Raw genomic sequence first — 26658 nt, 5'->3', positions numbered from 1 at the left:
CTTATTTCTTCCTAATTCGCGCAATGAGTTTTGGGTAATTGAGGTCATCGAACTTGTCAACAAAATGACGGGAACCCTAGCACGTCTTATCTCACTCACACAAGCATGGTACGCGTTCACCTACATTAGCTTAGACTGTGTGCGTAGGAACGCGTTTGTTTCATACATTTGATCACCAGTGTCCGGGGTGTGATCGTGTAAAAGTGGTGTACGCGTGCCTCCGTGAGGGACAAAACATACGCAAATGCGACACTGCGATTGGTCGAATTCATTTGTTGCCCACCATAATCCATACTAAAAAAACGGTGGGGAACAAAAAATATCTGAGACTGTGACAAGGACAAACAATAATAGCGCTTTCGCTGCTACTCCTACTGAAAGATACATAAGACTATCCCGTTTTGTCAGTTATCCCCACCTTCATGCCAGATCCAGTTTTTAATACTAGATTCATGCAGTATATGAAATTATGACGTAGGTAGCTACGTAGGTGACCTATAAATAACACTCGCATTGCGTATGGCCGTTATGCTATCAAAATCGTTGCTGCAGACTTATCTTGGTCTAACAATTTTTTTATCAAGTTTCTTATAAGAAGGTCAGGTGACCTTCTTATAAGAAAGAACAATTTGCCTGTATTTTTTTTTATGTTTAGGGCGGGGGCGGGAGGGGGTATAATTTTGGCCTATTTATTTTTAACCGACTTCAATTTCATAGAAGGAGGAGGTTCTGTATTCGGTTGTGGCTATTTTCTTTTCTTTTTTTTTTTCTATGTACGTTCACCGATTACTCCGACATCCGTAGTCCGATTTGAGTAATTCTTTTTTTGTTTGAAAGGAGCTACCTCCGAGTTGGTCCCATTTTAATTTGGTTCTGTTCTGATGATGGGATCCATGAGGAATTGAGGGAACTCCTCAATTTTTAAAGGCACATGCATGGTGTTTTGGGCGTTTTCTTAAGCAACTCGAGGATTTTCTCTCCCGAAAACCACCAATTTGATGAAGTAGACCTTATGATGATGATTATTTTGATGATAATGATGATGATTTCTTTAAATGTAAGTATGTTCAGCGATTACTCCGGCACCTGTGATCCGATTTGAGTAATTCTTTTTTTGTTTGGAAGAAGTTACCTCCAAGGTGTTTCCGTATTATATTTGGTTCTGGTCTGATGATGGAATCCATGAGGAATTGAGGGAACTCCTCAATTTTTAAAGGCACGTGTTAAGTGATTTCGGGGTTTTCTAAAGTAACTCGAGCATTTGCTTCCGAAAACCACCAATTTGATGTACTGCAACTGTAGCCTTACCACGAGTTTGACATTGACATATTCGCTAACGTCTTATGCATCTAAATGTAACTTTTTATGCATCTCGCTCACACTAAGGTTAGTACGAGCGAGATGCATAGGAAGTAAGTTACACACATGCTAGCGAATATATCAATGTCAAACTCGTGGTAAGCTGGTAAGGCTACTGATCGGGGATTAGGGTTAGGAGTTAGGAGTTAAGGGGTCAGGGATTAAGGGGTCGGGGAATGGCGGTTGAAGGGTTGCTGGTTCAGGATCGAGGGGTGTTGTGCTGTGAGGTTGAGTGATCGGGGGGCTGAGGGATTGGGTCAGTGGCGGGGCGGGCGGATGGATTTAGTTGACAGGAATTATAATTTCCCAGACGGACTCGAGAAAATTCCTGATTACATATTTACTAAAGTAATAGGTACACGCATTTAGTGTTAAACATGATCTTGTTTTTCATTCATGCGTCGTCACGTCGTGCTCTTAACCATGCGTTAAAACTAAAAATGGTAAGATAAAAACTTTTACAAAAAAACTGAAACCGACTTCAAAAAGGATGAAATAAAATATTATCCTTTTTTATGTCTATGCGTTACCAACTCATATGTTTGAAGTCGGTGCCAAGCCAAGTAGTAACAATACCAGTCAAAAATAATCAGCTTTATGGCTATAAATCCCATTAGAACTGTACTAATAACTATTATAAATGTGTAAAGAATTCTGTCTGCCTCTTTGTCGCCTTTTCATGGCCACACCTCGGACACTGGCGATCAAATGTATGAAACAAACGCGTTCCTACGCACAGCACAGTCTAAGCTCGTGTAGGTGAACGCGTACCATGCTTGTGTGAGTGAGATAAGACGTGCTAGGGTTCCCGCCATTTTGTTGACAAGTTCGATGACCTCAATGACCCAAAACTCATTGCGCGAATTAGGAAGAAATAAGAATCATATTATGATGTAAGGTGGGTATCTAAGCTCGATTTATACAAGTTTCCTATTTTGAATCAGTATAAACGAATTACAAATTTTTTGTAAGGAAATTCAGGCCACCAAAATATTACGTACTTAAGTTGAAAACATGTTTTTTTGTTCATATAGATATTGTGTTGTTTTCAGTGTGATCTGATAGGTTTAGGTCTAAAACAGATAGGGTAAAAGAAATACTAAACATACGTACCTATTGTAAGTTGGTATTCTACTAAAACATAAAACACTTTAAAAATAACTGGGTATGTACTTGCCTTGATTCATACAATGGGAATCTGTGGAACTTTCTTTTAGTTTTGTCGTTTATAGAGCTTAAACAACCGTACACAGCACAACACACGCCCATTACAAAAGGATTTGTAAATATTTGTTTAATATTTTACGTGGCCTCCGCTCTGCGCACCGCGTCGTCGCGTCCTTGCCAGCCGGTAACTGAGAGGTAACCGAGAGCGGGTGGGCGGCACTTTCAACGGGAGGCAGGGAGTGTCCATACTGTACGTTAGTACTATTTATTATACTGTGTCATGGCTAAACAACTGAACCGCTGTAGGTGAAATTTGGCAAGAAAGTAAATTCCTGTATAAAGAGCATGTTGCGTCATATAGACATAACCATCCAGAGAAGTTCAATTTTGCAAAGCACTTATTAGATACAGGTCACACTTTATCTGAGAATCATTCTTTTGGTATTTTACATGTTTGCGAAAAGGGATTGCGTTTGGGTGTTCTGGAACAACTTGAAATAATTAGGTACAACAATAGGGGCATGATTCTTAACGAACAATTGAATGTTGCGTCATCGCCGTTATTACGAATTTATCCATCTCACTCACACTTGCACAGTAGGGGGAGTGGTCAAGGTATAAATATGGCCGACCATTCTAGACAGGTCATTCCGTTGCCGGGCGTCAGACCGTCAACAACTCCTGAGGATGCCTCGTAGAGAGGCGAAACACGTGTCGAGGATTATTCTTTTGGTGGTGGTTTGTTATATTTATTTGCGTATTTATTTTTGCGGTGGGAGGGTGGGAATATTAATTGCATGTAAAAATACGCAAGTAAGTATAACGGGTTAGCACTGATTGACTAGCACGTTATCTTTTCGCGGATTAGCAAAGTAATATTTTCGTTTTAATTGATAGACAGTTGTACATTTAGTATGGAAATCAGAAGCGAGTGCGAAAATTTTTCGATATAAAAAACGCAATTTGATAGACAGTTGTACATTTTTACTTTTAGTCCCAACCAGGCGCGAATCCAGGATTTCATACAGAGAAGGGATGGTACAGTTTTCTATCAGCCTAGCTTCGCATAGGGCTCGATATTTAAGGGTCTCAGCGAGGTTGTTTTCATACAGAAAAGATGCAAGAAAGCAGAGCTTGGAATTGACCAAGTGAATTGAATTGGCGAAGTGTGAGCAAGGCAAAAGGCCCAGCTGCGAAAGAGGAAAGCTTGGATTTGGATCCACGCCCAAGTGTAATTAAGGCAGAAGATCAACTTTGCCGTAAGGCAGAAGGCCTCGCATAAGACCTAACGCCGAACTGCAAAAGAGTGGCTTGAAATCGAATCTATGCATGTAATCACGACTCTTCTATTGCTCGCTCTTTGGCTTCACTCGAAAGCGCTACTTGATAGGATGCTTTTAGTTTTCGGCTTTCACGGGGCCCCTTATACTTTGACAGTTAGGTCTCAGGAGCGCGGCTAAGGAGCAACTCGACTTGGCCGACAAAACTGGCGTGCAAGAGAGCAAAATTAGCTATAAAATCGGTAACCTATGTCGAAAAAATCGGCTGGCCGCAAACCCGAAAGCAAGGTTTTTTCCATGACTTTAAGGGCCTACGTTGGATATGTTCTTACGTACCCTCACTATCTTACTTGATCCCTACGACCCTTCGTTATTAGATGGATACTTGTACACGTATAAAAGTTTCATGTAGGTACCTACTCCACGACGACTACAATGCTGATGCAGCCTGCGCGTTGTTTTGCCTACGGTTTTGGTGCCCCCTAGACGTGGTGTCCTAAGCACGTGCTTATTTTGCTTAAAAGTGTTAATCCGGCACTGCAAATGACAGAGCTCAATGTTTTTTTTTTCAAAGTACCCACCTTTGTGGCCATTATTAAGTGCTTTTAAAGGAGGCGATACGTATGAATATGGATTTGATATGAATGCGATATAATTACGATTAGGTATATTCATGACGGAGAAAATTAATAATTTTAAATAATTATGCAATTACACGCGTGTTGATATGTGTGTTTATTTTACCACTACGTAAGGTAAACTCATTGTTAGTTTTCTTGATTACTTAATGTTTACTCAGTTCCCCAAAAGATGGCACTGTGCAATGTGTGGCAATTAAATTATTGTCGTTTAATTTTGTTGTATTATTAAATCAACACAATTATTCAATTAAATTTGTTGATATCCGTACCCCCTCTTCTGGAGTTAATTTGGCAAAGTCCTTCCTCGGTGGCTTATTCATGTCACAACGTATCAAATTCAGCGCCATCTGTTAGTTTACCAGGGTACTCTATAGTGGTAGCACATATTTGAAAAAAGTTTGCCCCTCCTTCCTAAGAACGCCATAAGATTCAGGGGCAAACTTAAGTCAATTGAGTGTTGTGGCTACCCCCCCTTTTAGGGGTTGAATTTTTATAGCCTATAACCTGGCCGGGGATTTTCTCGACAGATTAGTAAAGTTTTCATCAAAATCCGTTCAGCCGTTTTCACGTGATGCGCGTTCAAATAAACATACAAAAATTCTAAAAACTTTTGGAACGTGTTCTGTTATCGATTCTAAGTATCCCCAGCCAACTTTTTTTCAAATATCTTCCATGTACAGACTTTCGACCGTCTTCAGCTTTATTATATGTATAGATAGATAGATAGATAGAAGATAGAAGTAGCGAGCTCATGGACTATTACTTATTACAAGCGCTACAGCTATATGTAGGACAGGTCATAACCTTTCAATTACCTATGTAAACCTCGGAGTAATTAACAATGGAGCCGCCATTAACAGGCGTTCCCCTCTGTCGAAAATAGGCGGCCAATGGTCAACAACTTGTCAACCATATGTATGGACTGACGTTTATCTGACATGACGTACCTATACATTTGATGTGCCCCTCCCCCGCAAAAAACGGCAGACTATTTTGTACCGAAAATTTTAGACATGGCGTCTCCGTTGGTTATATCCTCTAAGATGTAAACAGACATGTTAGATAGGTATCTAAGATTACGACGAGAGTTTAACTGACATGATTTCTCATTATCATTTGCACTCAGACAAGAGCGTGTTTATTGCGTTTGATTTTAAGTATCTTATTTAATTTTGAAATCCATTAACGTCTCAAACTTATGGAATTCCCAGCTTTATATAGAAAAGTTGCATTCCTTTCCAAAAGGGACGCAAATAAAGCCTTAGAAGAGTTCACCTTCAACAACAGGTGGAGGGAAAATGCATCTATCATTGACATTGGAAGTGGAGACGGGAGCACGACTAAAACTATTTTGGAAAAGCATGCGCCACCCAGTTATAGTAAGATAGTGGGCTGTGATATAAGTCCGAAGATGGTTAAATACGCAAAAAAACATTTCAGGAGCGAACGCATCGAATTTATACAATTTGATATTACAAAGCAATTGCCACTGTTTCTGAAAGAATCCTATGATCATGCGTTCTCTTTTTATGTGTTTCAAAGGATCAAGCAGCAGGAGTAAGTTTCATCTCTTTTTTCATAATTTCTATACTCAAAGGAGGTAGGAAACTTTGTAGTCTGTGGCAGGAAAGGGTAATGGCAAACTGCAAGGTTTAGAAGTTTATGTTTGTAGAGTTAAAATTGAGAAAAGTCTGCAGTGATTTTGATAGCCCACGCAATGCAGGTGTTATTTTTTACGTCATAATCATCATCATCATATATATAAAATTGAAAAACCAGAACGGGATAAAAAACGAGGGAAGAAGCGAGATGGCGCCTTACAAATTTCTAAAAAAGTTTCTGAAATACGACGCACGTATGATAAGAAAAAACTGTTCCAATCTATTATCTAAATATGGGAATAGAACTAGAGCATAAAAACTATCGCTTTGGATGCGTATTTAATTTACTATAAGCAAAAGAAATTTTCATAACAATCTTTATTTTACGACGATCGGCCATTTCTCGGCAACTCTCGGTTGGTTTCGTGTCGTGGGTGCTACAGACTAGACCAAATTATTCGTAAGTTAAAGTAACCCAAATTATGTTTGTCATGTTGGTATACAGTTATTTCGGCGTTTTTTTACACGAAGTAAAATAAAAAGTGCTGTCAACCTCAACCTTAGTCTATAGGGCCCATACGAGTGACTTATGCCATATATGACTTTTATCAATCAAATTAATATTATCATATTATTATTAATAATTTGTATTTTGTTGTTTTAAATTTCTTTTTGAGTTATATTATTCAGATTGACTTTCACGGCTTCGGCAAACAGTGTCATTCGTCCGGGGAACGGGCTGGATGGGCCAAAAATACAAAGTTGATAGTAAGTTATGTAGGTAGATAAAGTGCATGTTCAGATATTTTGGAGCGACCTGATGAAAATAAGCAAATGTACAGTCAGCAGTTAGCCAAATATCGTAATATAATTTTGTTGCCATAGAAATAAGGATGTGATCCGATAGTCCGATATAGTGGCGAAATATTGAGAGACCAAAGCGGCTAAATTCAGTGGTGGCTCGGACACTTAGAGAGAATGGGAGAGGATCGTGCCGTAAAGAGAGCGTACTTGGGACAACAAAATGGGAGACGCCCGAGTGGACGTCCCAGGTACCGCTGAAACGACGTAGTTCCTCAAGACCTGCTCAACCTCGGCCATGCCGACTGGCGAGAGCTATCGCAAGACCGAGAAACATGGCGTGATCTGGTGTCGGAGGCCAGGACTCACTTTGGGTCGTTGCGTCACCGTAGCCGTAGTAAGTAATGTTAATATCCAGAAAGGGAAATGGTGACTAGACTACCTACGTTTGTATGAAAAGGCGATTTAAGGGTTAAGTTTAAGGAGAGTTAAGGGGATTAATAATTTTGCAACTAGGCTTATAAAAACAAATAAGTCTGGTTTATTAAAGTCAGTTTAAACATATTAAAAGTTGTACGTCACAAAAAATAAATCACACTTAAAACTAATTACTGCTACTTAACCTTAACCTACCCAAGCTATAACTAGATAAAACTAAAACTAAAACATAACTAAATGTAAAAAATCTCCCTCAACTCACCCGCTTCCGGGAAACTCCTCAAAATGCTGGCGACATTCCCCCTCTGAATCGCCAGGCCTAGCCTCTGAACAAAGAACGAGCCCGCTCTTGGGTCGCCTGAGACGCCGACCAATCGAGCCGACACTTCCTTCATAAATTTTTTCGTGTTGGTCGACCAAGGACCCAATGTTTCCACTGCAAGCGCCGCAAACTCGTATTCGTTTGTTAAGAACGCATACTTGCGGCGCTTCAGTGTCTGTGCCTGGTCCGCGGCTGTCCCAGGCTTCCGAGCAGACCTCTCAACGTGGGACGGGGCCAGCGTATCGACGCAGGTAGCGTCTCACGCTAAGGGGCGACCCAAGCTCCATGGCACGAGAGTGCAGCCGTCAGGTCTCTTGCCGTCAGCCGCCGAGAGGCCTGACGGCTCCAAAGTCGCGGGAAGAGAGGCGGTGCTGAGGGCGCGACGGATTAAATCATTCAGGGTGGAATGTCTATAAAAACGACCAGCGCTCATCCTGCAGTGCAGGCCATGCCGTCCTAGAGTGTCCACTGGTTGGGCGCAGCGACTGCACGCATGGGCCTCACAAACAAATAATAATTTTATCTTGAAACAAGTTTTAAATAAATACCTACGTAGATGAAAAACTACAATCTTGCCTTTTATCAAATCACATCATTTTTTGAGAAATTTGCGAATTAAGTTATCTAAATAACTGCTACAAATAAGAAATCCCTATCACAGTTATAACTTATAAACCATGGCAGGGTTGAATACATAAAAATGTCGGTATTTAAATAAACATAAGACAAACTCTTTATTTCATTTACTTACGCGAGCGGAGCTGCGGGGCCGTCTAGTTTCATATAAGTTTGACGTTTAAAATAACACTTGCACTGCGTGGGCTATCAAAATCGCTGCAGACTTTTCTTGGTCTAACTCTATTATTTTTAATGCTTTAAAATAAACCGATTTCTACAAAGGAGGAGGTTCTAGGTACAATAAATGGTAAAGCTGCAATATTACGGCGATGTCAAATGTTTTTGTTTAATCATTTATTTACATACAATATATATACAGTGGTACTACTAAACTAAATTAATAACTAGCTTAAATCTAAAATAGGCCCTTGAGGCATTGTACCAAGGATGCTGGCGGCATTTCCTCGCTGTATCGCGATGCTGATACGTTGTGCGAGGTAGCCGCCAGCTCTTCGGTCACCAGTTACGTCAACCAGACGCTTCGCGATTTCTGCGAACAACTTATGCGCGCTGGGACCCCATGGACCTAGAGTTTCAACTCCAAATGGTACAAAATGGTACTCTCTACCGAGGCTCTTATATTTGTTACGTTTTAGAATTTCGGCGCTTTCCGCCGCTCCGCCCGCTTTTACAGTAATCCGTTGGAGGTGGAACGGTGCCAGTGTGTCTACGCAGGTAGCATCCCACACCAACATCCGTCCCAAGCTCCAAGGAACTAAGGACACTCCATCGGGCCTCTTGCCATCATCTCTGATAATGCCAGTCGGCTCAAGAAGAGCAGGCACATTGATGGTGGCAAGAGACCGACGGACTATGTCATTAAGCGACGCATGTCTCGAAAAACGGCCTACACTTTTTTGACAAGATAATCCGTGGTGTCCCAGTCGGTCCACGTCCGTGCCACAAGAGCATATGTGTGGCGTACACACCGAAACCCCGAGTCGCAAACCAGTCGCCAGTCTAAGGGAGGCCGGATCCAAGAAAGTACCAGTATTGGGCGAAGGATGGGCATGTAGCCAGTAACCGGCTTCCCGGGCTCCGACCGCCAAAAGCCTCGCGCGGTCTGGACCTGTACAGTTGTTTAGGAGAGTATTGTAAGTTAAATCACAGTAAACATTATCCCAACTCCTTTGTGAATTTGGGTTGTCTGGAAATTGTTTGCCTGCGCAAGCAATTTTAAAAGCATTTTTGGCGTCCTCAAAGCCCGCGATCTCACAGTTTGTGGGCAAAGCCCTTAAGATATTTCCTATGACACCAGACGTGCTATGAGTAGACGCCAAAAAGGCTGGGGAAGCCACACTGGAAATTTTGCGAATTCCTAAACCTCCAAACCGAATAGGGAGGGACGCTTGAGACCAGGAAGGCTCACTTAGCTGAATGTTTAGAATCGTCTCTAAACTAATTTTAGGGCGATCCGGTAACAATGTTTGCCATAACAAGGATTGCCTTACACGACAGCAATTATCATACTTTCTGTAGATACCTAAGAACCCACTGTCAATCCACCTTGGCGCAGTCCGTACCATGTTTGTCGGTACTAGTATAAAACCAATGCGATTGCCGATATGTTTTTTAAACAGCAATTTTTACTAATTTTCGAACTGTCCATAGTACTCAGGTGTGGGATTGGGACTGAGTTATTTCCCGCCTCTTATCCAGAGAACTTGATTTCAAAATATAAAACAATTCAAGAATCATCTACAGGGCTTTAACTTTTTACCTGCATGGCAAATTTCACCAGTTTACATGGCAGTTGTTTAGCTGAAAAGGTGACAAAGAGACAGACAGAATTACTTTCACTATTATAATAGGTACCTATTAGTACAGTTGTAATGTGATTTATAGACATAAAGCTGATTATTTTTGACCGGTATTGTTACTATTTGTCTTGGCACCGACTTCAAACATATCAGTTAGTAACGCATATAAGTACTTAAAAACGGATTATATTTTATTTTATCCTTTTTGAAGTCGGTTTTCTTTTTTTTTGTAAAAGTTTTTATTTCTCCATTTTTAATTGTAAGGCATTGTTAACAGCTTATGAGTGACGCGTGACGCATGAATGAAAATAATAATGATGCGTATCACTAAATTCGTAATCATTCCTGTCACTACAGTGCACAAACACAAAATCCATCCTCCGCCCCGCCACTGACCCAATCCCTCAACCCCCAGATCACTCAACCTCACAGCACATCAACCCCTGATCACGGAACCCCTCGACCCTGAAGCCTGAACCACCAACCCTTCAACCGCCATTTCCCGACTCCTCAGTAGCCTTACCATAAGTCTAACACTGACATATTAGCTTAGCGAGTGCGTAACTTACTTTCTATGCGTCTCGCTCGTACTGGCATCCTATTAGTGCGAGCGAGATGTATAGAAAGTAAGTTACGAAGACGATAGCGAAGATGTAGTGTCAAACTCGTGGTAAGGCTACAGTTGTACTTCATCAAATGGGTTATTAACGGGAGGAAATGTTTGAGTTACTATAAAAAACAACGATGTCGCCATACTTGTACCTTTAAAAATTGAGGAGTTCCCTCATTTCCTTATGAATTCCGTCACCAGATTATAACCAACAATATTATGGGAACACCTTGGAGGTAACTTCGATCAAACAAAAAAATAATTAATCAAATCGGACCACGGGTTCCGGAGTAATCTACACTTATAAAAACATCATCATTTATCATCAACAATCATCATCATCAGGTCCACTCCATCAAATTAGTGGTTTTTATAGCAGGAGATCTAAGGTCCCGTTTTCTAAGGGGACCTTGCATTTTGGAGACAAAGCAAACCGCTTGGAACAGGTGTTCCTGGGGGTGACCTGAGCTGATTAAGCCCGGTTGCCAAGAGGTTCCCCCCAGTAGGTGGGCAGGGGAGGGGGGGTAAAAGTGCCTCCGGCGCGCCTCACTCTAAGCTTTATATCTGCATACATCTCGCAACTATATCAAGTTTGGTGTCATTTTCGTATAATTCGAGGATGAATAATTCATTTCTGTGACTAAATTTTCACTCACCCATACAAAAAATTCGAAAAATTCAAAATTCAAAAAAATCTTTAGATTTTTTTTTTTTTATACCTCTACAAAATGTATACTATGAGGATTTGCTCTAGAAAAAAAATACCTGTGAATAGCCCAGTTCTCCTACTATACAGAATAGTAAACTTGTCAAACATTTTTTTTCATAACTCTGTTAAAAAAAATGTATTGTGTCGCGCGGCGTACTTGCATTGTAAGAGTGGTATGCAACGTTTAGGATTTTTAAGTATGTTTAGATGATTTCTGATATGTTGTTATTCTTCTGGTGGTAGATTACAGTAATAAATTACTTCTGGACGTGATATATATACAAATATAAATTAAATATATAAATAAAGATGTTGGGAAAACTTTCGCTAATAGAGTTAAGTATTATAAATGTGATAAAATTAACATCGGAGATGTTTGACAAAAAATGCGGGTTAAAATAAGATATTATATTGTTCGTAATTACCATTACATGCCCATGGGACTGTGCATTTTAGGTTTTTTTTAACGCAGTTGCACCTCCCTGCGCATTTTGTTTTGCAGCGGCAACGAATAAGCTCTAAACAAGCAGCAGCCGCCGCAGGTAGGCTTGTCCATATGGGCTCCCAATAACCTTGTTGTTTGGACCAGCCCCAGTCAGCAGGGCATGGTGGCTGTTGCTGAGGGGCTATAATCAGTCCCCAAACATAGACCAAATCGCGTCGTGCGCCAAAAACCGCCGTGTCGCCGAAATAATTTTCAACCAGGTTGACAAGGTGCAGAAAACCCTAGAGGAAAAGCAAACCGCTCTATGTGCGTTCCTTGATGTTGAAGGTGCTTAATTTCGTCAATACGCCCACAGAGACCATACTCAATGGTATGAAATCAAAGGGAGTAGACGAAACCACCAGATGGGTACATAGCATGCTCTCAAACAGAGTAGCCACTCTGACCATCAATACTATATATAGAGCATGAATTTTATACCACTAAAGGGTGCCTACAAGGAGACGTTTTATCCCCACTATTATGGACCCTAATAGCAGTGGACCAACTTCTTGCAATCATGTCAGGCCAAGACTTTGATACACAAGGATATGCCGATGACCTTGTAGTCATCGTCAAAGGCCCTTGCCTCAACACAATATCCAACCTAATGCAAGGAGCTCTAAACACAATATTCAAATGGTGTAGAGAAAATGACTTGTCCATTAATCCGAGCAAGACTGTAATAGCCATTTAACCATTCACAAGGAAACGGAAGCTCGATAAACTCACAATACCAAGACTTAATGGACAAATAATACCGTTCTCGGCAGAGGTCAAGTATCTAGGGGTCACCTTTGACCAAAAGTTAACTTGGAACCCTCACCTTAGAAACATTATACAAAAAGTGAAAATGGCCATGTGGTCATGCTGTCGAATGGCAGGAGCAAGATGGGGCTTAAGATCCAAATTGCTATGTGGTTATACACAGCGGTAGTGAGGCCAATTGTCATCTACGCCTCCGCAGTCTGGTGTAACAAAACCAGCCAAAAGACAGCAATAGACACTCTAAACAGACTGCAACGCACGGCTTGTTTAACAGTAACAGGCGCCTATTCCTCGACACCGGGAGCGGCCCTGGATGCACTGCTGGACATCATACCACTCCACTTGCAGGTGCAAAAGGAGGCCAAGCAGTGCGTCTACAGAATATGCACGCTAAACAGGCCAAAATGGCGCTCTCAGGCATTAACCAATCTAAAGGCCTGGGTTTTTGCGAATAGAGCCCTTAGCATGCCCACTGATGACGCTCACACCGAATGTCATCTCACCAAACTGTACACAGTAGAAATACCTCCTAGAGACAAATGGATCAACAACCAAATGTACGTCGAAGAGGGAAGCCACATCTGGTATACAGATGCTTCCAAGAAAGGCAATGATGTAGGATGTGGGATCTATGGTGAAAGATCTAAGCTCAGAGCTAGCGTCAGCATGGGCACATTGGCCTCAATCTTCCAGGCAGAAGTCTTCGCCGTCAACAAATGTGCGGAGATCAACCTGGATAGAAACCTAAGACACCAGCTTATCTACATCAACTCAGACAGCCAGGCTGCTCCGCTGGCACTAGAATCCCTTGAGTCAAACTCAAAACTAGTCCAGAACTGTAAAACAAACCTAAATACGCTGGTTTACTCCAACAAAGTTACACTTAGATGGGTACCAGGGCACTCCGACATTAACGGAAACGAAGAAGCGGACGAACTTGCTAGAAAGGGCGCAGACACACCCCTGGTCGGCCCAGAACCCTTCTGTGGAAGCACAAAACGAGATGCATATTCTCTGCTCAGCAACTTAGAAAAAACGAGAGCAATCGATTGGTGGAAGTTCGTTAAAGGACAAGAACACTCGAAAGCTCTGATCAAAGGGATCAAAACAGCAAAACTGCTAAGGAGCTTTTAAGACTCAAAAGGCACAAAACCTGCGCGGTGACCAGAATACTGACTGGACACTGCAAGTTGAACAAACATATATGTTTCAAATTGGCAAGAAACAAGATGCGACATGCAGGTTCTGTCAGGAGTCAGAGGAGACTGCAATGCACATTCTCTGTTCTTGTGGACTACTAATGTCAAAAAGAAGTACCTACCTAGGGCGACACGTAGTGCAAGTAGTGCAACCCTATGAGGTACAAAACATTACGGCCCAAAGAATCTGGAACTTTCTGGATGCAACAGGCATTAGTAATGAACTTAAAGGGCCGTCACAATAGATCAATGCTGGTCAATGCGACACTCAAAGGCCCACAACACCACAATAATAATAATAATGTCCCGCGGGGGCAGCTTGTGGCGAGCTGACGGTGAGTGACGACACCGCGGACCCCTATTCCAGAGGGCCCTGTCATCTGGCCCTCGCCTCTGTGCTTGCCTTGATTGGCCGGCCAGAACGGAGTCGCAAGAGCAGGACCTATGCTCCAGGTTGGAAGTGTAAAATGTCATAACGCCGGCGGCCTGCTGAACGGATTACCGAGATCTGGCTACCGCAGACTCACCTCTCGACAACCTCACAGCCTCTCCAAAGTGTTGCCCTGTTGTCGCACTGTGCGTGCGGCCATTGCGGGGCCCACTCAATGAGTTGGCGAGTCACCACCTGTCATTTACAATTTTGAGACTGATTGTCACGGCAGGTGTCCGCTAGTCTCTCCCATAGCCCATTATCCAGTCCATCCAACTTTTAAATCTATAGCACAAAAGTGCTGCACTGTAATAGTCTTTGCACCTGGCGGGGACCATCTCCGGATGTATCACATTGTGCGTTCGGGGATAGTATCCACCACATGTATCCCTTGCTTTTAGATTAACGTGCCTTAAAGGGCCTCTGCGCTGTTGGCTTCGTCCCCACGTACGCCTCCCAAAGGTCCGGGACCCCATGGTCCCGAGATATGGAAAAGACATGCAAATAATAATGTTAATTTTATTACATTTATAATACTTAACTCTGTTGGCGAAAGTTTTCCCAACATCTTTATTTATATATTTAATTTATATTTGTATATATATCACTTCCAGAAGTAATTTATTAATGTAATTTACAACCAGAAGAATAACAACTTATCAGAAATCATCTAAACATGCTTAAAAATCCTAAACGCTGCATACCGCTCTTACAAAGCAGGTACGCCGCGCGACAATAAACATTTTTTTTAACAGAGTTATGAAAAAAAATGTTTGACAAGTTTACTATTCTGTATAGTAGGATAACTGGGCTATTCACAGGTATTTTTTTTCTAGAGCAAATCCTCATAGTTTAAATTTTTTAGAGGATTTACGAAAAAAAAAATTAAAAGTTTTTTTTTTGAATTTTGAATTTCTTGATTTTTTTTGTATGGGTGAGTGAAAATTTAGTCACAGAACTGAATTCTTCATCCTCGAATTACACGAAAAAGACACCAAACTTGATATAGTTGCGAGATGTATGCAGATATAAAGCTTAGAGTGAGGCGCGCCGGAGGCACTTTTACCCCCCCCTCCCCTGCCCACCTGCTGGGGGGAACCTCTTGGGAACCGGGCTTAATCAGCTCAGATCACCCCCAGGAACACCTGTTCCAAGCGGTTTGCTTTGTCTCCAAAATGCAAGGTGGTGGACCTTAGATCTCCTGCTATTAAGAGGAAATGCTTGATTTGCTTAAGACAATACCCAAATCACCATACATGTGCCTTTAAAAATTGAGGAGTTCCCTCAATTCTTCACGGATCCCATCATCAGAACAGCACCAGATTAATGTGGGACGCTCTTGGAGGCAGTTCCCTTCAAACAAAAAAAGAATTGCTCAAATCGGACCACGGGTCTCGGAATAATCGCTGAACGTCGTACATTTTAAGAAATCGTCATGATTATCATCAAAACAATCATCATCATCAGGTCCACTTCATCAAATTGGTGGTTTTCGAGAGAAAATGCTCGAGTTGCTTAAGAAAACACCCAAATCACCCTACATGTGCATTTAAAAATTGAGGAGTTCCCTCAATTCCTCATGGATCCCATCATCAGAACAGCACCACATTAATGTGGGACCACCTTGGAAGTACCTCCTTTCGAACAAAAAAAGAATTACTCAAATCGGCCCACGGGTCTCGGAGTAATCGATGAACATAAGTACATAAAAAAAAAAACAGCCACAACCGAATACAGAACCTCCTCCTTCTATAAAATGGAAGTCGGTTAAAAAAGTAAATCGAGAAGTCTCCGTTTCGTCTTAGGCTCCCCTGAAAATTTGCGAGCAGGTTTCTTGTCGATTCCGTTTTTGGTTTTATTTCAAAATGGAGGAGCCATATTATTTATTCAATTTTAAGCTATGCTCACGAGATCTACCTACAGCTCACAGAGCCACTATAGTGTAATATTACTTTAATGTATTTTGTTTTCAATAAACTTAATTACTTTCATTTTCTAAGGGTGAAGGAGGTTTTTCCTTATAGGTACATTTATAACAAACGTGATCGTTTCTAGGGCCGCTTTCTCGTTCATCTATAATTCCTTAAAAGACGGGGGTAGCTGCCTCCTTATCTTTCTCGGTCGATACCCCGTTTACGATGTATATCGCTCACTCGCTCGCAAGGCGAAGTGGGCTGAAGACCTTAAAGATGTTGAGAACTTCACGTCACCCTATCACGATTCTCAGGTAATGTTATTTGGTAGTAAATATTATAAGTAAGTACCTACTTATTACCTACACTGATGTGAATACAATTCTAATCTAACTAGTTAGGGTTCCGTACCATTACGCAAAAAACGGTAAAAAAATCACGTTTTTTTTTAAGTAAACGAGACCCAAAAAACCATAGCGGTCATCTGAAAACACAAGTACTTTTATTTTACCAAACTATAAAGTTAGTTATTTATTATTTAATGTACAACAAGAGAGCCAAGTTAGTATTTTTGCTTTGAGTGTTAATTTTGAGCGTAGCGAGTGATTCTAATTTGGAAGCTTGAGCGTAGCAAGGGACCTTAAGGCACAAAGTGCAGAAAATCGCTGGTCTCAAGTGGCTATACAACTTTTCACCTCAGCAGTAAGAACACTATAAGAAGGAAATATACAATATGAATAAAAAGTCCCCCTAAATACAGCCCCGGGCACAACATCCCCGTCCCATCTACAGTCCCGTTCCCTTTCTCCTGTATCCATAATTCCATACTCTTGGCTTTAACACGGTTACAATTTTAGGTGCCTTCACAATATACACCTACATACGCATAAGGCGTAAAAGAGAAGGCATACATAATTAAAAGAAAATACCTAGTCAGTAAAAAGAGACGACTTGTGTTTTTGTCACATCATGCGCGTTATAGTTAAAGTCCAACAAGTGTAAAATCGTCACAAGTTAAGTACTTCATTTTTGGAGCATAATATTATATATAACCTATCTACTCGTATAGTTATACTAGAGTCTGGCTAGCCAAAAATTGTTGACAGATATTTCGTTGTTGTATCACCAATTGTCTATGATTTAAAAAAAAAGCTAAAAGTCAGTTGTCAATTTATGTCATTAATTCAATTTGTTTGCGGTTTATAAGGGGTTTATTTTAAATTACATTAATAATGTCTATACTGAGTGTGGTTCGCAAACTTTTATTTAAGCTCGTAAATAATTACGACAATGTGCGAAGTCGACGTGTAGCGTTGTATAACGAAAAACTGCAATGTTTACAACTCCTAAACAAATGTAAACAAATTAGGAGGTTGGTGCTCTATAAATATTTTGATACTTAGCATTTAGCATATTTGGCATAGTACTTATGTATTTTTTTGGTGATGGATTAATATCACGGTATTATAGAGCTAGGTCTTATTTACACTACATTTCATTTTTCGCCTTGTTACAATGGTATATGGTGAGAAAGTGTTAACATATGTGTTTATCGTTGACTGTACTTTACATAGTGGTAGAAATTATGTGAGCTGACTTTGAGTGCACGTCAACGTATATTTAACTTATATCCTTAGGTAGCTTACGTGTGCACAGAAAATCAAAAATATTTTCTAGTATCAAAACTATATTTCCTACTACACAAAGTGTGACCAGCCCAAGATTTTTTGAATTTCCCGCCAAACATTTGTGTAATATTTCAGTAGCCAGACTCTATCAAAGATTGGTTGTCAGTGTCACGATATTAATGTCTAAGATATCTACGACCGGTATGGCCTAGTGGGTATGGGTACCTTGCCTATCAAGCCGATTGGCGGCTCGATTCGGAAAATGAATTAGATTTCTACTAGACTTCAACAAGTTACGATACGGATAATTTATCAATCAATCAATCAAAATATACTTTATTCATGTAGGCCTAGCAACAAGCTCTTATGAATCGTAATTAATCTTAATCTAATTATCAGAGCAATTTATTGATGTTAATATTATTCCATAATAGAATTGGATTATTATACATATCAAATTTAACACTAAGAATTTCACAAAAGAATCGTTAAACATTAAAAAGATTGTATAAAAAAATATTAGTCTAGAATTTCTAGAATAAAATCTAAATGTCAAAAAAAAGCATAAGTAACAAAAGAAGTAGATAGTATTACATCGGAATATCCATTTCCTCATCAATAATCAAATATACCTAATAAATAAATAATCATTTCGTATAACAATTAATCCCACGTTGTATTATCATTCATGTAGTCTTGTGTGGTATAATAAGCTTTAGAAATAACCGGGATCCCGGTATTGGAAGCCCTAGTGCCTACATAAATATTTTATGTAGTAAAAACATGAATAACCAATGTTATTGATATTTTTGTTTAAAGGACCCCAAGAATGATGTAAGAAATATAATGGATTCAATTGGCTTCAAAAAAATAGAAGTGAATGTATTTGATAACACGCATACATATGACGATGCTTATACTTTCAAATGTAAGTATACCTACTCGTAGTTCCTTAGCGTCACTTGCACCATCCCACTAACCCGGGGTTCACCGGATAAACCGTAAACCCAGTGTCAAATTCTCATCATCATCATCATCATATCAGCCAGAGGACGTCCACTGCTGGACATAGGCCTCCCCCAAAGAGTGCCACAATGACCGGTCTTGCGCCACCCGCATCCAGCGGACTCCCGCGACCTTTACCAGGTCGTCAGTCCACCTTGTGGAGGGTCTACCCACGTTGCGCCTTCCGGTACGTGGTCGCCACTCGAGAACCTTTCCGCCCCAACGGCCATCGGTTCTACGGGCAATGTGCCCCGCCCACTGCCACTTAAGTTTAGCGATTCGGAGGGCTATATCGGTTACTTTGGTTCTGCTGCGGATGGCCGCATTTCTGATGCGATCACGCAGAGAGACTCCAAGCATAGCCCTCTCCATTGCCCTTTGGGTGACTTTGAGCCTTCTTATGAGGCACACAGTAAGCGGCCACGTTTCAGTTCCATATGTCATCACTGGCAACACACACTGGTCGAAGACTTTCGTCTTGAGACACTGCGGAATATTGGACAAAAAGATGTGCCGTAGCTTCCCAAACGCTGCCCAACCGAGTCGGATTCGTCGATTAACCTCTTTCTCGAAGTTGGACCTACCTAACTGGACAGTCTGTCCTAGGTATATATAATCGTCTACAACTTCAAGTGTAAAGTCTCCGATTGTAACAGGAGTTGGTTCTACACGGGCATTTGACATGATCTTCGTCTTGTCCATGTTAAGTAGCTTCCTTCCAAGCAGTTTCTCAGCAACACCATTACTGATTCCGATATACCCCCATCGCTCAGTTTCCTTCTGACTACTTCTAGACATTCTTTAACGGGAACATTGGTGAAGAGCGACTCAACGTCAAAGCTCACCATTACCTCATCTGGTTCCAGCGTTATTTCCTTGAGAATATCTATAAAGTGACGAGAGTCCTTCACAAAAGACGACGTACCACCCACCAGCGGCTGCAACACCGACGCAACATGCTTTGCAAGATCGTAAGTGGGAGAAGAGATTTGACTCACGATAGGCCGCAAAGGCACATTCATTTTGTGTACTTTTGGCAATCCGTACAGTTTAGGTGGCAGTACGATCTTGGGTTTGTACAAACGATCGAACACGTCTTCTTCGAACAACTCCCTGTTGTCTCTGATGACAGCCCTAATGCGACGAGAGACCCTAGCTGTAGGGTTGTACGAAACAGGCTTGTATACGAGACTGTCATCCAGTAAGTGTCGTATTTTGCTGTCATAATCCGTTGAGTCCATCACTACAGTGGCGTTCCCCTTGTCAGCCTTAAGAACCAGGATATCCTCATTTTCCTTTAGATCCCTAAGGGCTGATCGCTCCTCCGAAGTGGTATTACTCTTTGGAAGTTTGGCTTTCCTTAGAATAACGGTAACATCCTGTCTTAACTCTTCCGCGTCGCACGACGGCACCTTGTTACGCGTTATAGCCTCCTCAACACCACAGATCACAGTCTCATACGGAACCCTCTTAGGCATCATTGCAAAATTTAACCCTTTCTCCAGTACGCTAACAGTTGCATTATCCAATGTAGCACTCGATAAATTCACAACTGTGGTGGTAGTTTTGTCCCCATGATGATTACTTGTACTCACGTTTCTCCCATATCGATAAAGCAGTCTGTCATATTTCTTATCATGCACATCACTACTAGACCTAGAAATACGATCCGCTTGTTCAAAGGTTATCCGATCGAGTAAGTCAAAATCATCACGTGACAACACTGCACTACACATACAATGCACCTCGTACAACTCACACTGCACTTTGTTCAAGTCTGAATAATTGTTTTTTATTAGCAGTTTTAAAAGACGGATGCTAGCAGTCCTTAAAATATTTGCAGAAAACGGTATGTCCCTACGCGGTTTTATCCTAACACACGTAGGTACTAAGTCCGAATCGCGACACTTAATTAAAAATGACAACGACGTTATTATTCGCACTCGTTTCCTACGCAAATATCCCAGACGTTTTATTTTATTTGCTAACTCCGGGCCGTACCGGTTTGCAAAACACTGATTTAAACTTTCACGATTATTAAACATTATCAAACTACACAACGGGACTTAATCGCGTATTTTAAGATTTATCTCCGACGTTTCGAGGACGGCGTTGTCCCCGTGGTCTCGGAGAAGACTGGCTCAAGTTGACATCAACATCTTCTAGCCGCGCGAGTTTTTCGAACTACCCGCACTTGGTCTTGTTTATCAGTTTGAACGTTTTGCGCACTAGGGATGTTACTCTGTCGACACACAACACTAACGATATTCGATTTATCGACTGTCGATATTCGTTTCCGCTTACATTTGCTAATGACTGGATTCCATGTGGATGAGATCTTAAATCCCTCGTCCCGATTAAAATTGCAATGTTTTTTTATTTCAATGGCTTCCCGCACTTTTCTACTGTAGAAATGGCGATCCGTGGAAAGGATCCTCATCAGTCGAGAGCGCTCAACTTAACAGATATATTCAATGTGCCTCTCACCAGACGGTGATCACTTCCGGTTTTGACATATTGATCACAGAGACATCATTGAATATATGCTTCTTTGTCGACATGATGAAGTCAATCTCGTTTTTAGTTGCACCGTCGGGACTCATCCAGGTCCACTTTCTGTGCTCGCGTTTCTTGAAGAAGGAGTTCATCATGTAGAGTCCCTCCTTCTCCAAGAAGCCAGCCAGTAGGTGGCCCCGGTGGTTCCGAATTCCAACTCCAAATTGCCCCACTCTCAACTCTTCACCATCTCTCTTACCCAGTTTCGCGTTGAAGTCTCCCATGACAACGGTGAAGTAGGTTTTGAAGCTATGCATGGCCTTCGAAATATCCTCATACATAGCCTCCACCTCGTCGTCGGAGCGTGTCGAAGTCGGCGCATACACCTGTATGACCTTCAACGAGTACCTCTTGGATACTCTGAGTATAAGGTACGCCACTAGGGTTGCCAGATCGAAAGGCGCTATTATCGGGAAACAATATCAATTTTTCGGGATTTTGGGGCTTAAGTCGGGGAAAAAAAATACATTCAAATTAAAGTAATTGTATTAAAAACAACGATGTTTTACATTATTGGCACTACATCAGCTCGTTCGCTCGACGACAGTTCGGAACATGAAATTATTGTTTAATAACGTGAAGCTGTTTTTCGGGACAGTTTTCACTTTGTCGGGAATCGGGAACACATGCTAAAAATCAGGAGAATCCCGCCAAATCCCGACCATCTGGCAACCCTATACGCCATCCTAGCCGACACACTCTCGATATTCACTACGTTGTTCACGAGGGACTTGTGGACGATGAACCCGACACCTCCCTGGGACTGTTGGTCGCCCTCCCGGAAATAAAGCAAGTTGCCGGACTTAAGCGTTATCGTGTCCTCCCCCTCTCTTCGGACTTCAGATAACCCTATGATATCCCAGCGCAACTTGCTCAATCCTTCCTCCAGTTCCACTATCTTTTCGTCGGTCCGCAGTGTACGCGTATTGTATGTTGCCAGGGCCAGGAGTCGTCGGTGGTGGTAGCCGGACCTTTGCCGGAGATTCTTAGCACCCCTGACCCCGCTAATACCCTGGCCGCTACCATAACCAGGGCACCGGGGGTCGCCGGAACCTCGGGGCCGTGGTTTATGTGACTTTTCCATGGGGGGTGAATGCCGTAATCGCCACGCTTGGCATGCGGGTTAGCGATCGCAGTATCTCCACCGCACTCAGGGGACGCTGCTGCCCATCCTCCGGTGGTCTTGGTCGTAGTTTAAGGACATACCCGGGTCCGTGTCAAATTGTACTGGTACCTAACTTCAGGTTAACCCCGGGTTAGTGGGATGGTGCAAGTGGCGCTTAGGAAATCGTTATTCGCCTCTCCTCGAATCTCTATCCCTATAGAGGCAGGAGATGTAGGCGGTAGGCCCTCTGACTCTATATTGTTATTCAGCCCTTGCTTCCGGCGTTGCATCGAATATTTAACGGAAGTTGAGTTATTTTGAACTAGGATAGGTCTCACATTTCAGTTCCATCCATTTTAGTTCGACGTTTAAGACCTCTTGTCAAAATAACTCAACTTTTGTTCAATAGATGGCGCTGAACATTGGAGGAACGCGACTTTTTTGTATAGACACTGTCAGTATTTTAATCTTAATTATCTGTTAGGTACTAATAAGTTCGACTATCATGTTTTTCTATGCAGTTAATAGACTTATTAGCTGAGCCACATTGATGACGTGAATTCCTAATATTATCCATGCTCTCACGCAAAATATCCTCATTTTTTTTTAAACATTTAATTTTCAGGCTTGGTCAAGGCTATCAACCCCTTTAGTGCTCTCAACGAAAGCTGGGACGAATTTATGAAAGACTACTTTGAGGTTGCCCCAAACGCCATAAAAATGGACTATCAGCTGATTGTAGCCTACGGCATAAAATAATTACCTGCACGTTAAGTGATAGTTGGTAATAGTAATAGGTATTAAAGAAAATTTGGTCAACCGAGGAATCATAGGTTTGTTTTTTTAATAATAATATAATAATAACCTGTATATTGTTGAGGTATGTACATGTTTTATTAAGAAAGTTGTGGAGGTGTTTAAATAAAATAAAAAAACAACGGGTTGCACTCCGGGAGTGCCGACAGAAGTGAAAACTCAATGACTAGTCCAAAATGTCTGCAGCACTATGTATAATTAGGATTGTTCATTTTTTTTAAATGTTCTATTTCGAAAACCATTTCGAGATATATAAGGTTTTTAAACAATTTCCGACATTTGCTGCGATATAATAATTGAGGATTGAAGATATTTCAACAAATATCCTTATGACCTTAGTTTGACCTTCTCCTGGGCTGAATGTAAGGTCATCGCATAATAAAAGTTATCGAACCATAGTAAATAAATCCGTCACTCACGCAGAGCTGGGCACCGTTAATCAAAAAGTTAACTTCGTTAATCGTTAATCCGTTAAGGCGATATGATTCGACTCATCAACGAATCTGAGGGGGTGAGGTGCGCGGCAAACCGTGAAGCCCCGCCCGCGCGTCCCGCGACCCTCTCGCCGAGCTCGTGAGCGCGCGCCGCGCACGGTAAACATTGCAGACGGGTCACAGTATAATGATCTTATGATGGCAGTATTTTAACTAGACCGGGAAATGGTCACGTTTTAGAGTTTTTATTGTATATGTACGTATGTATTTTTTGCATTACGTATTTCTGATCATTTCATGTAGAATTATTATTTTTATATAGACATGTGTACTTATTATTGATCAGTAAGAACGTTTTAATTTCATGGCAGCGTGTTCGAGTTAAAGTACCTAAAGGAAAGTAACAATTTTAAAGGAGACGGTCAATTAAGGGTTCTATTTATAAAGGTTATTAACCTTAATCAACAATTTTACTTTACAGATTCCTTTAACTCAATAACGCTGCCGTGAAATTAAAACGTTGTTACTGATCAGTAGTACTTATTTATAAGCTCTAAAAACAAAAAAAAAAACAGTGTCAAAGTAAATTTCTGATAACTTTTTGGTCAGTGCAAGCCTTATGGTTTCGTCTTGGCAACATTTTACATGAAAATGTTTTTGGTGGGTCTCATTATCACAATTTCCAATACTTTTGTTGCCTAACTTAATAAATTATTGTTTACAATACCTATCGACTTTATACCTACTTTAATGATCACACAATTTTAACGAAACAATGTTTTCAAGAAAATAATTCAATTAAGTGCGAGTCAAACTCGCGCACCGATGGTACCTACATTTTATTAAGTACATTATATATATATTTTTTTTATTAAGTTGTAACTGACTCATCATCATCATCTCAGCCATAAGACGTCCACTGCTGAACATAGGCCTTCCCCTTGGACCTCCATTCCGGTCGGAAGCGACCCGCATCCAGCGTCTTCCGACGGCCTTAACAAGGTCGTCTGTCCATCTTGTGGGTGGACGTCCTACGCTGCGCTTGCTAGTCCGTGGTCTCCACTCGAGCACTTTTCGACACCATCGGCCATCTTCTCTGCGCGCAATGTGGCCTGCCCATATATATATATATATATATATATATATATATATATATATATATATATATATATATATAACATTTTCAAGAAGTCTGGTCGCTTGTGGTGAAAAAAAAAATGTATGGAGAACAGAGTGGCCAACTTTCTTAAAAATAGTTTATCTAATACTGATTCTAAAATGGTATCACACATGCTATTTACATTTCTACAAATAAAGATATGGCCTAGATGGTGTTTAAAGTGAAGTATGGTGCTAACTAGTAAAAAAGACATAAAAGTGCGATTATCTCGAAAACCACGAAACTTTTACTAGACCTATAAGTGCATTTTCTGGACCAGCCTAAGCTGCCCTGTCGATGGTTAGAAGGTTGTCCATTAATTACTGGACACTCTGTATAGAGATGTAACTAACCCAACTGGCACTTGGCACTTTTTTTATCTGATAGTCAGCAAATGAGCCGCCTGATGGGAAGCGGTCATCTGATACTACTTTAAACACTAAAACGTCCATGCGTTATTGATTTAGTGTAATTTCCCCACAACAAATTAGCCTTTTGGCTGCACTTGGGCCGAGCACAAGCATAAACAGTAGCAGTAGTGAGTAGGTACTAGGTACAAAGAAATCACGGAGCGACATAACCTCCTCGTTCAAAGCTACCACGATAGGCTCAGCTAGAAAGTCGTAGAGTAACTGACTGCAAATAAATATGGGAGCGATAGCTTGCACTCCGTGGTCCATAACAATCAAACAGATGGCGATGGCGTCGCATTCTTACGCCGCTAAGGATCCGATACAAGATAATTTTAGATATTAGACAAAACAAAAAACCTAAGGTAGGGAATAAACACATTAAAAAATGTTGGCTAACGGCGTATTGCATAGAGTATCATTCTATGGAACTTGCTAACTATGTAAACAAAAGTTACTAGTAAATTCATTCATTCATCAAGTTTGATTACATAGTTAGCAAGTTTCATAGAACGGTTACCGATACGACGGTTATGTCAATTACACAAACGTGCACGGTGCGTAACGGAATGGGTAAGTAATATATAATAATAATAATATAATTTTACACTAAACAAAATATCTGCAAACAAAAGATTATACGAGTATAGCGCCAACTGCGCGCCTCTGGGCTGTATCTTATTCTTTGAACCTCGTGGCGGTGCAGCGATACAAAATTCACGTACGATCGCAGTGAGCGGGGTAAGCGGGTGATGCGGGTACAGAGCGCTTAGCTCCACCCAGACGCTCAAGGGCATTGGGCCTACCAATCGTCTTAATAATATTAACTAGATTTTGCCCTGTGCGCAGGGCCCTCAGGGCCCCGCGGTACGCGTGTTGTTTGCTGTTGGTGCTGTTGTTGACGTGTTGTTGTTGCTGTTGTTTGCGCTGTTGTAATTGCGTAGTAGCTTGTTTTCCAAAGGGAAAAGAAACAAAGTTGTACTTTTGCTAGGACAAACAGATCCGCGTGCGAGCACTTCATTCCTGTAGCTCGGTAGCAGTCCGGTTATGTGAGGGTCGCAGTTCTAACCTAACCTAACCCACTTTTCTGGTAGCAGTCCGTTTCTGTGAGGGTCGCAGTTCTAACCTAACCCACTTTTCTGGTAGCAGCCCGTTTCTGTGGGGTTCGCAGTTCTAACCTAACCTAACCCACTTTTCTGGTAGCAGTCCGTTCCTGTGAGGGTCGCAGTTCTAACCTAACTTAACCCACTTTTCTGGTAGCAGTCCGTTTCTGTGGGGTTCGCAGTTCTAACCTAACCTAACCCACTTTTCTGGTAGCAGTCCGTTCCTGTGAGGGTCGCAGTTCTAACCTAACCTAACCCACTTTTCTGGTAGCAGTCCGTTTC

At 41.3% G+C, this 26658-nt stretch overlaps 1 protein-coding gene across 1 annotated transcript; it reads left to right on the top strand.

The window, feature by feature from the left end:
- Nucleotides 1-5577: 5577 nt before the first annotated feature.
- LOC134797783 (juvenile hormone acid O-methyltransferase-like) lies at nucleotides 5578-23267 on the top strand. The gene is made up of 4 exons (XM_063770155.1): nucleotides 5578-6004; nucleotides 16303-16474; nucleotides 18608-18716; nucleotides 23080-23267. The coding sequence occupies exons 1-4, from the start codon at nucleotides 5646-5648 to the stop codon at nucleotides 23211-23213; spliced, it is 774 nt and encodes a 257-aa protein (XP_063626225.1). The 5' UTR covers nucleotides 5578-5645; the 3' UTR covers nucleotides 23214-23267.
- Nucleotides 23268-26658: the final 3391 nt, after the last annotated feature.

This window comes from Cydia splendana, chromosome 1 (assembly GCF_910591565.1).
Source record: "Cydia splendana chromosome 1, ilCydSple1.2, whole genome shotgun sequence".
Lineage (NCBI taxonomy): Eukaryota > Metazoa > Arthropoda > Insecta > Lepidoptera > Tortricidae > Cydia > Cydia splendana.
Note: the sequence above shows the minus strand (reverse complement) of the source record. Positions and strands in the feature narration are given on the sequence as shown.

Coding starts and splice junctions, on each gene's coding strand:
- LOC134797783 (XM_063770155.1), top strand. CDS start 5,646: ATGGAATTCCCAGCTTTATATAGAAAAGTTGCATTCCTTTCCAAAAGG. Junction 6,005..16,302: donor CAAAGGATCAAGCAGCAGGA/GTAAGTTTCATC, acceptor GATCGTTTCTAG/GGCCGCTTTCTCGTTCATCT. Junction 18,717..23,079: donor CGATGCTTATACTTTCAAAT/GTAAGTATACCT, acceptor TTTAATTTTCAG/GCTTGGTCAAGGCTATCAAC.